At 46.3% G+C, this 16781-nt stretch overlaps 1 protein-coding gene across 1 annotated transcript in view; it reads right to left on the reverse strand.

Moving 5' to 3' along the window:
- The window catches only part of EEPD1 (endonuclease/exonuclease/phosphatase family domain containing 1), a 62928-nt gene extending 46680 nt beyond the window's left edge, over positions 1–16248 (reverse strand). Inside the window, exons 1-4 of the mRNA XM_017820199.1 lie at positions 15393–16248; positions 3177–3186; positions 1986–2066; positions 99–190 (exon numbers count right to left, since the gene is read on the reverse strand). Of these exons, the coding sequence (XP_017675688.1) occupies positions 99–190; positions 1986–2066; positions 3177–3186; positions 15393–16246 (1037 nt within the window). The 5' untranslated portion in view covers positions 16247–16248. The remainder of the gene's footprint in view (positions 1–98; positions 191–1985; positions 2067–3176; positions 3187–15392) is intronic.
- Positions 16249–16781: the final 533 nt, after the last annotated feature.

Raw genomic sequence — 16781 nt, forward strand, 5'->3', positions numbered from 1 at the left:
TGGTGACTCAACCACCTCCCTTGGCAGCCTGTTCCAAAGCTTGGCAACCCTTTCAGTGAAGAAATTTTTCCTAATATCCAATCTAATATCATGCATACCAGTGAGGGATCTGTCTGTGAGGTACCCTACCCACTACCCGCTTTAGCTGTCCTGTCTCCAGGGAACACAGCCTTTTCCACAGGGCATGGCTCTGAAAGTAAAAAGTGCGAGATTATGGATCACAACAGTCTGCAAAATTTGTAAGTGTAGTTCTAAATTAATTCTGCTATTTTTTTTAGAAACTATCTTCACCATTTCTGAATGTTCAGAACAGGCAAAACCTTAAAGTTAGATCCCAACCCTGCAAAGGGAGGCTGCAACATCTATACACCACTGCTTTACGGATTCTAGCCGTGCTGCCTGGTACTCATGGTTATAGATGTTTCCAGGTTCTTACCATTAGGAGAAACCCCGAAAAAACCCCAGACTATCAAACTGTGTGTATGAGCTTCTTTAGCACACCTCTGTGAGCCACAGAGCACAGTTTTAATTCAACCTCAGCTTCCCTCTCCTCAAATCATCTCCTTTAGCACTCCAAACGCACACAGCTAATAACATCAGAAGGGTCAGCTAAGCAAATAGCAGCACAGCCAGGTGAACCAGGAGAAGTATTCATTTCACCTGGGCTCCTGACCTGCTAGAAGGCAGGAAGAGGTGATATAACTTAGCTGGAACAAAGTTTTTTCATCCTTTACGTGCTCTTTCTCCTTGGGCCTGTGAATGTGTTGATAGCTGTGCAAAGTCTTCTAGAGTAGCACCTTCAGGTATGAGGTGGGTTAACCTCAAGGCCACTGTCTCAGAAATGATGCAATCCAAACCTCCAAAGTCAAATCCCTGGACTAAAAGATGTCCTTGTAAAGACATTTGAATATATCTATATATTCACTACATTGTTCTCACTGTGTCCTTGAATCTGCGTTTGGAAAAAAAAAAAAAAGGCCAATTCAGTAGAAAGCATCCTCCTCCCTGTCCCATTAACCTGCTTTTATTTCCCCTAGCTACCAGCACACAAAGAGAAACGGCAAACCAGTAGCAAATCATACCCCAAGCAACTGCAAGCGAGGTTGAGAGGGGGGTGGCATTTCTTCCTGCTGAAACCCAGCAGCCCCACCGGGCTGAACATTTGTGCTTCTTGACAGCGGGCCAGCAAGCAGAGAAATGAAGCCCTGCCACAAGCCAGCCTGGCTATCTGGGCATCCTCACTAGCAGTAGCACTCCATTGAGCCGAGGGCTCATACCACCATCACACCATATAGCCGCCCTCCACCTTGGCTCATTGCTAATTCAGGGTTACGTTATTCCCATGAACTGCTGTTTGTGTCTCTGCGTGGAAAGCCAACAAGGGAACATGCTAGCCTTCCGAAAAACCATACTCTGTGAGGAGGAGGGGATTAGGAGGGAACAATGCTGGAGTGTCTTTAGTGAGCTGGAAGCAATCCCAGCTCCTAGCTACACAATGATATGCAGGAAGGAGTTTTGAAAGCTTCCCAGTCACAGAGGACTCCTGTGTGCCAGGCTTGGAGACGCCTGGACATAAAAATGGCCTTTACAGCATAAGGATGCAAGAGGACTACAGAACCCCACACACAGATTGGCCCTGGCCAAGTGGGAAATGGTGTCTCAAGCTTAGCTTTTTCTTTCTTGGCTTTAGGTGCTAATTGATTAATCTAGATCCTTAACCTTATTGAGGTCAGGGGCTTCAGCACTAAACAGTCTTAGAAAGGCCAGACTTTCACAGGAATGAAAAAGTCTACTTGCCCAGACCCAGAGCTCTCCAAATACTGGAGCTGAAGTGCAATCAATTGTATGTTGGAAAGGAATGACAGGGGGAGATCATGCTTGATGGGATGCACATAGGGGTGCAAAATCATGTCTCATGCAGTTTTCAGTATAATTTGCATGTGTTGTAACAAGCTCCAAGGCACATAAAGCAGCTCTTAACAAACTATATGCACGGTATGAAACAGGATCACGTGGATACTCATGAAGATGTTCCCCATCGGTTCACTCTGATGCCCTGCCAGCCACTGTGATGTCATGCCTTCCTCCAGCCTGCCACAAACCTTCTCAAGCTTGAAGAGGTGATAACCCCCAAAACCAGTGGAGAAACAGTGAAGGTGGCAATGGAGACACCCACAGGGAGCAGGAGTGAGAACATCAAATGCTGAGCCCCAGTGATAATTTTATTGGATTCAATAGTGGACATAAAGCAACATAAAGAGGGTACCACTGATTCTTATCAATGGTGCTTACACACCTGTAGGCCTACAAAGCCCATGGAGGAGAGATTATAAACCTTTCACAACACTGATTCCATTCCTGTTTCTTGATTATTCTGAGGATGAAGTAATCATTGCTCCATAGAAAGCATTTCAGATTATTTGAAGAGGTGTGCCTCACACAGACTTTGTTAGTGTGACTGCCTCCTAAAGCTGTGCCATAGAAACAATCTATAAAAACAATCAAACCAATGATTTAATACCTACAGACAATAACACAGTACAAAAATATATCAAGCTTGCCATTCATTGCACCCACAAGGCAAAATGCCAGTAAGGAAAAAAAGACGTAAAAATAGGGTGACGGGGAAACATGCAGGAGTGCTTGACTGGATGAAGCATTCTGGAGGATGAAAACAAGGAATAATCAAACTGCTCAAAACTTAACCACCAACTCAATGGGATAAAGCTTCAAGATTTGACAGCATTTCCAAGAGTATTCCAGTTTTGAGGAGAAGATCTGGGAGGTGAAACCTGAGCCAAGCACAGGGAATAATAAAAATGGAAGCAACAATCTCTGTGCTTTTTTTGGACTGTGAATTCATGCTCCCCAATAACATGAAATTGGGCTGCAGCAGAAAAATACACATGCAAACTTCTGCTCCAGAAGAACTGAAGTTTTTAGACCATCATACTTACATTCCTACTGAAAAACACACTTAGGCACAAATTTAGAGAGTACACACACTTAGTGTTGATCTGGCTTTAGACTCCAAAACAATCCCACAAAACATACTGATACGTACTTTAAAAACTGGGGCACAGGGAGCCTTGCATGGGCAACTCAGGCTTTCTCCTACAAATACCAAGGATTAACCAAGTCAAGTTGGCACTGCTGATAAATGGCACCACCGTGACAAAGCTGATACTCCGCCAGTACTTTCTATTTTTAAGAGATATTCTGAACAGTGTGCTGTGTTGAAGAGCTGCTAGACGAAAAGATTCTTCTGATATAAATTCATCAGTCTCTCCTCACGGAGCTGATGTCTCCAGACACTATCTTTGGGAAGATAACATGCATATGGAAGAGGAATTGTAAACTGTCGGTGCAGCACGCACCCATACAGCATAATCAGATAGGAAAAAACTGCTGAGTGCTCGTGCTGCCAAATGCCTAACATACACACAAACCCCTTTTAAACAACTGCTCTAGGAAGTTAAAAATAATTCCATGTCATACATATCAGGAAGCTGACAAGTTGTTTTTCTGCAGAGCTTTTAGTACCTCCGAGGAAGAGAAATCAAAAACATAAATACTTTTTTCCTTTAAAGCAGTGGTACAGAAGCCTCCTCTAATTGCAAGAATTCCCAACACCTCCCTGAAATAAAAAGCAAGGCTGCAGTTTTAGGCAGGTTTTGCCTAAAACTTGAGATATCTTTAAAGTCACTGAAATTCAAACTGCCTGAAAAGAGGCCTTAGTAGAGGAGAAAGAAATGCTGCAGCATATCCTGGAGCAAGAAAACAGTGTTAGAATGATTTAGGGGAGGTATCACAGATGATCCAAGGAAACTGAAGTCATTCAACCCTCAGGGTGTGAAGGCAAAGGCTTGATCAAGAAGCACTTGAAATAACTGGAAGTGCTCAAGTGCAAGACAATTTAAAAGCCAAGTGAAGCCAGAGAAAAGCTTTAGGTTCAGTAGGACTGGAAAGAGGACATGGAAGGGGGTCATGTTCAGGTTGCAAGAGCAAGCTTCAAAGGTCAAAGATAGAAGCAAGTTTATGAGGCAATTTCCTTTCAGCCTATGCACAACCAATATATGAGATATCTACCCAGTTTCTAACTTTCGGTTTCTTTTTGCCAAATCTGAGTGCACAGCTGGGCACATAGGCAAGGATGGGTCACCATCCTTAGGCAAGGATGGGTCACTACCCTTGCAGACAGCTCCTCAAAAAAGCTACTGAACTCCACACACACATGCACAAAAAAAAAAAAAAAAGTCAGAAATGGATGGAGAAGCAAGTCAAACCACAGCCAAGTGCTCTCAGTTTAAAAAAGAAATGTGAAATACCACATGCTTGGGGGTGGCTTTTGCACAGCTTCCATCCACCAGCAATGCTTTCAGAATTTTTACTGACAACAGCTCTGAGTGGAAATTGTCCAAATATCTCTTAAATCCACAAGCTGATGACAGAGGACTGTTCAGCCCCAGAATCTTTATCTCGTCCTTTCAGCCATGACTTGCTTTTCTGCAGTGTTGCTCTTCACCAAAAACTCAGAAGCAATTAAAACAAGGTATGGTGGGGTTTTTTTGATAACCAAAGGGTAATCTTTACCAAGAGATCCCTCTGGGATGTGTTAGAAATACATCTGTGCTATCTGCCAGCAGTACCAACCCCTTACCCAGGCCACATGCTCAGTGCCATGTTTTCAGGAGAGCAGCCAGCACAGAGGACACTGAGCAGCGCTGGTAGCGCAGTCTCCATTGATTGTGAAAGAGGTCTGTAAACACGGCTAGAGATAAGGGAAAGAGCTGTACAAAGGACAAGCAGGAAGATATAGACAGATAGCCAAAAACTGCACTTCCATTGCTGCCAAAACCATAGGAGAACTTGGGCTGGCCAGAATAAAGGTTGCAAAGGGTAGTCAGGTACCACTGTGGCATTTTCCTCACAATAACATTTACTTTAGCACTTAATTCAGCTGTGGCTCTGGTGTTTTATTTATGGGAGCGGAATCTCTTGCAGACACGGTGTTCTTTCCCATGTACAGTGGGGCTGGTATGTGCCTCACCACTTGAGCCCCACACATAACAAGAGGGGAACAATTCAAAGATTTCTCTCAGGTGGTCCTGTCTTGAGTGGAAGAGCCACTATGTTAGCCTAGATGGTATTACCACTGGAAAATTCCTGCCCTGTTAGAGAAGCAGACTGTTTTAAAACAACTAATATGGGTTGTTCCCAGCTAAGACTATCCTCCTTGACAGGGTTTCACACTTTTCCATACTTTTGTCTGCTTAGAAGGAGAAAAAAAAAAAAAAAGAGGAGTTAGGTAGTCATTTTACATGTTATGGGCAGTAGGTTTGACGGCAAACCTGTTGAACTGGCATTGTGTGTATAAAAGCAAAACTTGCCTATTTTACAGTTCATTTTTCAATACCAAATTAAGACTTGCTTTTGTCACAACACCCTGCAATTCAGTGGTGCTGAAATGGAACCATACTTAGCCTTATTTGTTTAAATAGAATAAATAAAGAAACCAAATACAAGGTTTCTAAGTTAACATCCAGCGTGTATCCAACAGCTCACTGCTTCCAGTTTGGCAGAAAGGTGACTAACCTTTATGCCAGCCAAGCCTGGGAGAGGGAGGGAGGGCAGTGACCGGCAGTGACCTCAAGTGAGCCTGGAGCAAGCCCTCAGCAGCCGAGCGCCTGCGCCTCCACACCCGCAGGACTGTGACCAACAGGCCGACACGGAAGCAGAGGGGAACAACAGAGCTATAAATATCAGGGAGTCAAAGGATAAGTCTGAAGGCAAAAGCAACAGCCTCTTTATGCTGCAGCCCGCAGAGGTTTATGCTCCCCCCACCCTTGCGAAGCAAAGGGAAGGGCAGTTGAGCAGGACTGGGCAGCGTGTGGTGAGCACCAGGGATTTAGGGCAGGCAGGCTGCTGCCACCGCCACACACAGCAAAGGCAGAGTTGATCAATTAGCTGTTCTGTAACCCATTAAAAACCCGTTCAGCTGTGAACGGCCTGGACAGCTGTTGTAGCTAAATTTGCACAGGAGCTCAAGCACGCTACCTGGAACACCTATAAAAACAGAGCAAAAAATAGCCACACAGAAGGAAAAGGAAATTTTCCAGTTCCTCCTCTTCATCCATACCCACAAGCCAATGGCATGAACTGCTCTCAGGTATAGCCTTGCCCATAAGGATGTTCACTACAAAGAGCAGAAGGGCATTACTGTGCCCTTTAACTGTATTCCCACACCCTGTGACAGACATGCGGACAGCATAGGCAGACAGACAGCCTGGATAGCCATGAGTCCCCCTTCCAGACAGCATCAGTCAGAGAGACTCCAATCTGCTCTGCACAAGTGGGCTGCATTTATTCCGTTATTTGTGAATGCAAACACAGTACATTCAGTAACCACAATATTCTCAGCCATCCTTAGCACAGACGACAATCTAATTCCAAATGTATTTTTCCAGAGGAATTGTTTTTTAAATTGTACTTTTATACACAGTTGAACTTCTGGAACATGCACACACGTGAGGCATATGCAGGGTAAATGTATTCCTCTTACTCACTAGCCTCTAATAATTTTACCACAGGCACTGGAAATAACAGCTTGGCGTTGACACCGGGTTCCTGCCTACACAAACCCCCAGCAGCAGGGATGGAAAGGAGGTCAGCGGCACTCAGCCTCCCCAACGGCAACCCAGCAGTTTAAAAACACTTGTGCCATTTGAAAATGCCACACAGCTTGATCAGGACATGGATATGTGCTGCATACGCTGGGGGTGAGATGAAACAGTTTATTCACAGAAAACATCCTTTTTTACCACAGCTACATATTCCCTTCATATTTATCTGCTGTTGATATGATGCCCACCCTGCTCTCAACACTTTATAGGGCATTTCAGAAGCCACTGTGAATCACCCAGGTCCAAGATGAGGGAGAGGACCATGATGAGAAAGAATGTCTCCAGTAGGTCTCACCCTGCCTCAGCAAAGCCACTATGCACTTTTATTCTTCAATAAATCAGTGGGAATTGCCAGCTATTATTCAAACAAGCATAGACCCTCTGTAAAACAATAACAAAAAAATCTGGAAGAAGCTACTGAGTTCCTATTTTTAAGCACTGTTATTAATAACGTGCCACAGTTCTTGTCTATATCACCACAACATATAATAGCATTGAGAAATTACTGCAGCATATTATAATTATTTCACTAAGGACTCGGTGCCTCCATCTGTCAGCTTATACCTGCATCACAACGAAGAACAATGCAACCTAAAAATAAGTTACATGTACACTGTAATCTGTGCCCTATCACCTCTTCTCTGCTTATCCGGCCGAGTCTTGAAATCATGATTTGGGCAAGACTCCCAGAGAAACACTAACTAGAGACTGAAGAAGCAAGGTCCTCCTAACAACGCAGCTGTAGGAAACACGCTAAAGCCCAACTCCATCAAGAAGCGCCAAGCTAAATCTGTAAAAATCAGATTGCCTCCTAAGTGTCCCTGTTTAACTGGGGAGACCCGTGTTCACAGTGAGATAGACCAGCACTTGGTTTCAGGGACAGTGTTTTCCTCTGGTGAACAGGGACTGACCGAGTTACTGCTTGGATCTTGTCAGGAATTCAAAGTACTTAATTCCCACGTTCATAGTCCCTTGGTCTTTCTTTCCTAGTAAGAACAGCAGCAGCATCTTTTACCTTCAGGAATGGTCCTATTACTCTTTTCAAAGACAAAGCTAGAAAACCACCCTTCCTGCAGCTGTACCTCGAGTTCCCAAACCACAGAAAAACCACAAAGCATTAAACATTTCTGCTCACAGGATGGAGCTCTATGTGTAGCTACCTCATCTGTCTTCTACGGTCATGTAGTACATGCTTTCTGAAAAGCAGGATAAGGTTATAGTCTTGTGGCCTCTGCTCATGATTCAGGAGCAGTCAGTACAGCATCACTTCATAATTCACCAATTTATTACCATAAATCAGCCAATCCATTTAATCTTTGCCACATGGAATACAGCAAATCTTGCAGGATCTGCAGGAGTAAGCTGGCAGCTCTAGTTTAGCAAAATACCTGCAATCTGCAACATGAATCCAGTGACATGAAATATGTGTGCAGAATAGCCCAGCAGGCCTGGATTGAAATTATGTGGCCATTAAGTACTGCCAGATGTATCAATTACACATATTGGGAGAAAAAGTAATATAGGAACCGATGTTTTCCCCACTAATCTGTTTCATTTTAGTCAAGCTTTATGGTACAAGTAACAGTGGTGGGTTATGGTTATAAGTTTAAAAAAGGAGAAAAAAAAATAAGGTTTATTTTATATGGATAAACCAGCCTTTAACTGTACCATTCTTCCAGCCACATTCTCAACTATAAATCAGATAAAAACGACTGATTAGATGAAGCCTCTCAAATGTTCAAGGAATAGGTTGAGGTAGTTGTTCAAAGTCAATACGATGCCCAGAACTCAACTGAAAACAGAAAATCCCTGGGAAGGCTACTCAGGGGTGATTTCAAGGGTCTGACCTACATGCCTGGGCCATGTCTGAGGAAGAAAAGCTGTGGGGACTGTGACAAACCCACCAGATTCACAGATATCAACAAAGACCAAGAAGGATCAAACAGCTCAGTCCATTCCCCTCTGAGTTCTCCTGCAGAGTACACAGCTCCAGATGCCATGGACACAAAGTCTCAATACAGGGATGGTGTGTGTATGGCCAGACTTCGCGAGCGAAGATTTGGGAAAGGTCATTAACCCTTCGAGCCTGCGCAGTGGATTTTTTTAGGCGAGACACAGCTTGCACTGAACTGAGCCCACCCTTTAATCCTGAGGTTCATCTGCTGGGGCCGAGCAAGCTTGGACAGTGGCAGTGAGGGTCTCAGGACGTAGGTTTGTTTAGAGTGACCTTCTCTTAGATGGATTGCCTTACAGGGCTGACGAGCTCCATCTGCCCGGGGGCTGGGAATCAAACCCGGGTCACAGCGGTGAGAGTGCTGCACCCTAACCACTAGACCCTTCATGATCTTGCTGTAAGTCCACCCACTGCTTTTGACTTCTCCTGCAAAGACTCAGGAGTTGCAAAGTATCTTCTGCGACCACACCTCCTCATGCAAGAGGAGCAGGTGATATCCATATAGAAGGTCTCAGTACTGCATCCATATGAAGCAGAAGTTTGGAAGTGGAACTTAATTGACGTATTATTTTATTAATTTGAAACTGACATCACCTGTTCCCCCAGCAGCAGTCCTGAGAGGAGCTGGAACCTCTGTCCAAGATGAGTGCAGTACTGCAGAGGAGCCCTAACACCCAGGGAGATAGTTACGCTCTTTAGCATTGAGCTCCACAGTCTTCATGTGATTTTACACAGACAGAGAAATGGGTCAAATCCCAAAATGGAGTAAATCCGTAGAGTTTCATTGCACTGGAAAACTACATAACTCAGGGTATGACCTGAGAAGATCCTGCTGCTTTCCCCTGCCAGATGGTATGTAAAAGGCAGTTTAAGTCTCCCAGTAGCGCCCAGTAAGTAAAATATTGTTGGTCTCACGCAGGTGAAGGCCAAAAAAAAACAACAAAAAAGCCAACCCCAAAAACAACAGCTCTTCCTTCCATCACCCCATTTCTTTTGTCCCCTGAGGTATTAGAAAGTGCAAATTAATGGTGGCTTTACATGCATCTTTATTTGTACTGCTCATTAAAATCCCTTTGTTGAGTGCACATAGATGATATCATCTAACAATTCCTTTTTTCTCAAGTTTTTTCTGAAGTTGCAGGAGGCAGGATTTCCCTTCTATTACATAAGGAGAAGAGGGTGTATTTGTTCTTTTGCCCTTTAAGACTTGTTAGCACGGTCAGGTTACTCGAGCCAGGCCCTTTTTCCTGATCTTTTCTTACAGGGGAATTATTCTTGGCAAGGCTCCAGCCTAGTATTAACCCAATGGAGAAAAACCAAGTGGCTGTATAAAGAAAGACATAAAACAGACCCACCTCGGGGCTTTGCCCAATCACCGAGAGCTGCAGCAACAGAATAGAAGTAACAAATACAAGCTGGTGCTCAGTCTCCAAAGCATGCAAGTACAACCATCACTAGTACTATGATACACTACTACGATGTCTGTTTGGTGGTGGTACAATCCTTTTCTGCCATCCTGATGGGAAACAAGGCTACAAGCCAGCAGGCGAGGTACCACACCACAACTCTTCCCAAGCAAAGCATCAAGCCCCAGTAGTAAAGAACTGCCTTTCATAGCAACTCCACCTTTCAGCTCAGACTAAGAGACTGAAGAGGAAAGCAGAATGCCCATCCTGTTATTTATTGTAGAGGAGTGATGGGAAAGTGATTCTCCCACCTCCAGCACCTAGTGCAGGGATCTGAACAAGGTGAATTTTTCGTCATCTCTTAATAGGAAGAGGCTGCTTCAGAGGCTTGTCTTTTTATTAGGTGATGAGATGATGTGCTTAGGGTGACCTGGGGTAAGTAGGACTAGGAAGAGGAACCTCCAAGTATGGTGGCACAGCAAGGATTACCCAGGGATTGCCTATCTACCCACTGCCACCCAGGAGGCAATTTTGGGCTGAGGTTTACCTACTGTACCCCCAGCTGGAACACCGATTTAAGTCTCAGACACACAAATGGAGTTTAACTTCTTCCCTTTGAGAGATCTCTATTCTTCTACCTAACCAAAGTGAAAACAGCTAACCAGTTACAAAGCTGGAGGAGAAAGAAGGGCTGACACGTTCCTAAGACTTGCTGTCCACAAAATTAAGCCAAGGAAAAAAAAAAATCATCAGTGCTAAGTACAAACCTTATATTGGTATTGGTATTTGTTACCCCACAGGCATGCAAGAAATAATTCTTTTATAGTGAAGAGAATCAATCACTGGAACAATCTCCCAGGGATGCAGAAGAGCCCCAGCGCTGGTGGTTTTCAAGGTGCGACGGGACATGGTGCTAGATAATTTCATCTAGGCTTCCTTTCCCATGAAAGGTGGGACCAGATATTCTGAGTTCACTTTCAACCTGGGCTCTTCTATGGTTCTGTAGTTTTTGCAACAACTGTTAAGGGTTTTTGCATCTAGAATATGTAACTGCACCAAGAAGCTGACCAAAGCAAGCAACAGAGGAAAAGAGCAGCCTGAACTGCTTGACATCTAGAAGGAAAAAGAGCTGGGCTCTGTGGACCTTGGGACCCCACCATCATCCTGACACACAGTCCCCCACCTTTAGATAGAGTGCAAGTTCTGGCTTTCAAACCCTCTATGAATTTTCATTTACTCAAACGCAAAGAAAAAAAATAAAATAGTTAAGAGGCCCTCACAAAGTTACCACTTACTATTATACAGCACAACAAAAAACAGTTGGAAAACCTCTGCTGCAAACCATGTTGGGAAAGGTGCACAAGTGATTACTCCCTCCAGCTACTAGCAAACTTTCAAGCAAGCCCTCCAACTAGAGGATGCACTTTTAGGATGCCGTGTGTATCAGTCAGCATCACACACGCCTGCATCAGGCTTGCTGCTGTGGTCACCCAGCTGGCACCTCAACACTAAACAGCCAGAGAAAGCAGTCACAGGGTGTTGTGGGAGTCACAAACTCAGTTTATGGCACGGAGGGACAGGCCTGAGGCAGGTATGGATGAGGAGTGGAAAGAGTGCCCTTCCCTATGGACTTAGGGTGCAGAACAGCCCTGGGGTACCTCCACCTACCTTGGCCAGAGGAAACATCTCTGGTGGGGCTATTTATCCCCTGCACAAAAACACTTGTTGCCTTTGCCCTTTGATCATGCTATCCTTACCCTATTTTCTTTTAGGGTTTTTTTGTGAGAAGAAGCAGTTGGTTTCTTCATCCTGCCCAAGAATGGAGAGGACAGAGAGGCCAGCTGGAGGGGGTGATCTACATCCCCTGAGCCAGACCAATTCTGCCCCTTGTCAATAAATCCCAGATTTGCTGAGCAACACCTACAAGAAACACCGTAGGCTTGGGCAAATTCCCCCCAGATTTGATACTTCAATCCAGTTATGTGTCATGCTCACGTACTCGTTCATCATGTTAAGCTCTTCTAAAACTACCCTCTAGTCCTCTGAATGAAAACACCTCTCTCCTTCACTTCAAACATTGTGATAAACATAGATCCTTGTAATATGAGAAAAGAGGGTGAAGACCTTGCTGTATTTCATTTTTGTACTGCAGTAATGAATTTCAAAATAGCCTAGCAGTAGTAGTCATGCTTACAGATTTAGTATACATTCCCTTCACTGCTCTTCAGAAATTTAGCACTTCTGGTAACAAGCGTGAAGATTTCGGGTTGCTTTGCTTTTTTTTTTTTTTTTATCCCTCTCTTCCCTTCAGCAGATTATAATGTGACATTTTCTTTCTTTTTGTTTGTTTTGAATGAAGGTTTGGCCCTCTTTCTGCACAACTGTTCCCTCAGTGCAAAGGACATAAGGGGCTGGAAGACAGCAAGACTTTCATCTTCTAGCCTCACCTGGAAATGAGCAGTACTTTTCCCTGTTGTTAACACCTGAAAGAAAAGGCCCAAGGGGTTTTAAAGCTACTTGCTTTGAACTGGTCATGAAAAAAACCAAAGCCAAACAAAACATCAAGCAAAAATAAACAAAGTGCAAACCCCAAAGCAAGCGCTGCCAAAGCAGCCTTTTAACTGGCATAAAAGTCCCCAATATGTCAAATTGAGATTGTTTATGGGTCTCTACACAGTTTTACTAATCTTCTTGACTTGCTGTGCCTTACTTCTGAACTTAAAAAGCTAGGTGAGGCAGGTCCTCCAACAGAAGCTCTGCAACAAGACAGTACTCCAGCTCCTGAGAGCATCCCAGACTACTTGACACCACTCTGGACTTTAAGGGACCAGCATGAAGGAGCACACTTACTTACGTACATGAGAGTAGCTGTGCATAAAGTACATCAGCAAGCAGATGCCCATCAGCATAACTTGTGAGAGCATCTACCTACTGTCAGACCAAACGGCCTTCAGATCCTCTGGGCAACAGCTTGGGTCATAGCTGGAGACTTCAGAACACGTGAGACATGGGCTGAGCACACAGAGCACCTTGATTTATGGATTTTGTGAGGCTTAAGTGCTGGTGAGCCCCGTGCAGTGGTGTACTCTCGTTTGCAGGAGCAAGAGATTAATTTCTGCAGTCGACTACCGAAGCTGGTCTACCTGGGCAAAGATTAGTTTGCAAGGCACTTTATCCACTCCCAGGGTATACAACCGGAGCCGGAAGGGAGACCACAATGCTCACACACCAAAAGAAGGCAGTTTACGGCCTCAGCTAAGGTCGTTTTACAGCTGCAAAGCTCCACTGACCTCAGCAACGCTTGCACAAACTAGAGGAAATTCCTTCCTAAGGTGCTAAGTATGGCTTTTCCCACTATATACTTTTTTCCTGCATCATGTTGACACGTTTATTTTCCCAGGAAAGTTTTGCAGGCTTGTCTGTGGATGCACATTACTCTCATTTCTTTCCAGCTTCTCACGTTATCACAAATAGGATCAAGTACAGCAAACAATCACATAGTACTCTCCCTGTGTGATTGATGACACAGATATGTGCAACAAAACAGAACAAAAACAAGTACTTATATCAGCCTCCTTTGACACTTCAAAGTATCAGGGAGACCTTTCACAGCACCCAGCACAACTGAACGCCTGTTTGCTAATCTGGATGAAACAAAGTACCGTGCAGTTTAAGTGCAAAAATAAAACACACTGCTGGGGCTACACTGCATACACAGTGGCCAGCTTTGGCTAAGGCAAGTTTATTTTAGAAGGCATTCTCTCTGCCTAGTTTTTGTAATAAGTGAACTACTTTGTTTGGGTTTCTTTCCCCAAAATGTTGAAGATGCAGAAGTGGTAATTAACACTTTACTGGATAAGGTCCTTCAAAATCCCTAATATATATATAATTAATTAAAAATAAATCAATGTCACTTTTCTTCCAAAACTGGATTATTACAATAATCCTGAGGCTAGTGATAGACCTGCTGAGGACAGAAACTCAGGTTATCTGCCTCTGCCCCCTACCCTGATGTCCAATCCCACCAGACTTCATCCTAAGATCTGCTCCAGCCAACCAGCTGTTCACAAAAGAAAAAACAAGAGTGGAAATGAAGGGGGAAGTAGAGCATACCTGAACTACAGAAGCAGAATGTTAGGCTGAAGCCATCAGTGTAATATCTCAATACCCCCGCTGGTCTATCATCTCCATTTTGGGTATCAAACAGTGATGGCTGCAAGATGACAGATGTTTCCAGGCAGTGCAGAGCAGAGGTATCCCTGACCACAAATACTGTACTGCAGCTCAGGATGTCATATCACTGTCACTATCCTTCTCGCACGCCTGACCTCTGCAACTGCACCACCAAGAGTGATTATTCAGCATATTATTGGAAAAGGACAGAGCTCATGGTGCACCAGAGTTAATGGTTCATTATCACTTCACATCCCCATAATATGCCTTTTGCAGAAGTCCAAGAGTCTCCTGTCCCTATTCATTTCCAGCTGGAAGTTTGAATGGCAGTCAGAGAGAAAAGTTCCTTTATCAATGCTGTAAACTAAATGCCAGATCAGCTGGGACAGATTTGCCACACGGAAAGGAAAGGGTGGCAGTTATTTCAAAATCCTTATTGCATTCTTACATTGCTGTATCAAGCAGAAAGTTTAGCAAGACAGACATCCCTAGCACTCTTGCCCAATTCCAGAAAACAAAAAGCAAACTCTCAGCTTTTCATTAACACCAGAAGTACCACCCCAGTTTACCACACCACCAACAAACCTTGCTCCATGCCCACAGTCTCAGTACAATCAGGGGCCCACCTGGCACAGGGACAGTAGAGGCTCCCCAGGAAGCTGCCCCACATCTTGCACCCCAAGGATGAGCTGTCCCTCCAGCTCAGCAGATGCCCCATGACCACTCATTAACAAGCTGTGTCACTCTTGCAGGATGAGCTGTGGCATTCCATGCCTGTTACACAGCCCTTGCCCTGCTACTGCCCCCCAGCTTCTGGCAGGAAAGGCAGTTCTCCATGGCTTTTTCAAAAGGCTCTTGGAGAAACAATCCTTGACCAACCATTAACAGGCCTACCCGACTGTAACAGCTCAGTCTTCTTCCCCGCACAGATGTGTGTACACACATCTCCTCAGGAGGTCAGCTACCTATCAAGTATTACAGCGGCCTTATCAAGGGACAGTCCCAATATTATGACTCAACCAGGGTTCCACTCAAGAAGTGGGAAACACTTAGTATTCCTAGGAAGGAGTGAGTCCCACTAGGATCACAACATGATTCTACAGTGTCCAAACATCAAAGGTATTAATGTATAATCCTACATGAAGCTGAGCCTGCAGGTCAGGTGCTGCCTCTTACCTGTTCTCCAGCAGTGTCATGCACACGACCTCCCGCACACCTGGGTTGTTGGCTTTCTCAATGGAGCAGCTTTGCAGATTCCAAGTAGCCACCCTCAGAACAGGTCTGCCATCTCTCACCCCCCCAAACATCTCCACAGAGGGGCGAGTGGATATGATCTGGGTTGGACCCCCGGGGGGAAAGTCCAAGTCCTCGCTCTGGAGGCTTAGAGAAGTGGGGCTGGGATGAGGCTTGGCCATGAAGTTGAGGCCACCATTGGTGTTTGTCGAAGGGGGCCTGGAACGCTCTGCAAAAATCTGATGCCTGATTTTGTCCAGAAAGGAGGAATTGATGCAGTCCATCCTCACCAGGTCCTCGATACTTTTGAAGGGCCCGTGCTCTTTACGGTAGTCCACGATGCTGTTGGCGATCTTCTCAGTGATGCCACGGATGCTCATGAGCTGTGCCGGGGTGGCAGTATTGATGTTGATCTTGGTGGCGGAGAGGTGGTGCTCAGAGGCCAGGTCCTTGCGCAGTGAGCTGGGCGAGTGCTGTGCCGAGCTGCCCTTGCTGCTCACGCAGATCTCGAACTTCACCTGCTCCAGCTTGGCCGCCCCCACCCCACTCACCAGCGCCAGGTCCTCCACTTTCTTGAAGCCGCCGATATACTCGCGGTACTCCACGATGTTCTGGGCCACCACCCGGGTGACCCCGGGGAGGGTCATCAGCTCCTCCTCCGTGGCCGTGTTGATGTTGAGCCTCTCCTGGTTGACGAGGATGTTGCTGAAGTTGCACGCCGCGCTGAACTTGCGGCTGTGGCACAGGTCGGCCGGGTCGCGGGGGATAGAGCGGTGGCAGCCCAGGCTGCCCCCCATCTCACCGCCGCCGCCACGGGCCGCTGCCGGAGCCGGGGGAGCGGGCGCGGGGAGCTGCCGGGGCTGCCCGCCCGCGACTCATGGACCTCCGCGGGAGGCCGGCGACGGAGCGGGCGGCTGCGGGGCACCTGCGGACAGACCCCGCACCGCACCGCGCGCTCGATCAGCGGACCCGCGGAGGGCTCCCCGGCCCTTCCTCCTCCTGCCGCTCTCCTCAGGAGGCACTGCCGCTCCCCCGGTGCCAGAAAAGCCGCCGCAGCCGCTTCCCGCCCGCCGCCGCCCCGTCCCCCGACGCTCCCAGCGGCTCCTGCCGCTGCCCGAGCCCCGCCGGCGGTAGTAGTAGGTGGGCGGGAGCCCCCGCCCCTTGGCAGGAGAGGCGGGGCTGTCTCCGCCGCCTCCGCCCCCCGGGCGTCAGCCGCGCCCGCCCCCGCCCGGGCACGGCGGGGACCGGCCGGCGCTGGGAGCGGGAATGAGGGTGGCTGCCCCGGCGGGGCTCCCTCCAGCGGGGTCCTGGCCCCGGCTCCGTACCGAGGCT

The sequence above is a fragment of the Lepidothrix coronata genome, unplaced genomic scaffold (genome assembly GCF_001604755.1).
Source record: "Lepidothrix coronata isolate B3197 unplaced genomic scaffold, Lepidothrix_coronata-1.0 Scaffold3, whole genome shotgun sequence".
NCBI classification, from domain to species: domain Eukaryota; kingdom Metazoa; phylum Chordata; class Aves; order Passeriformes; family Pipridae; genus Lepidothrix; species Lepidothrix coronata.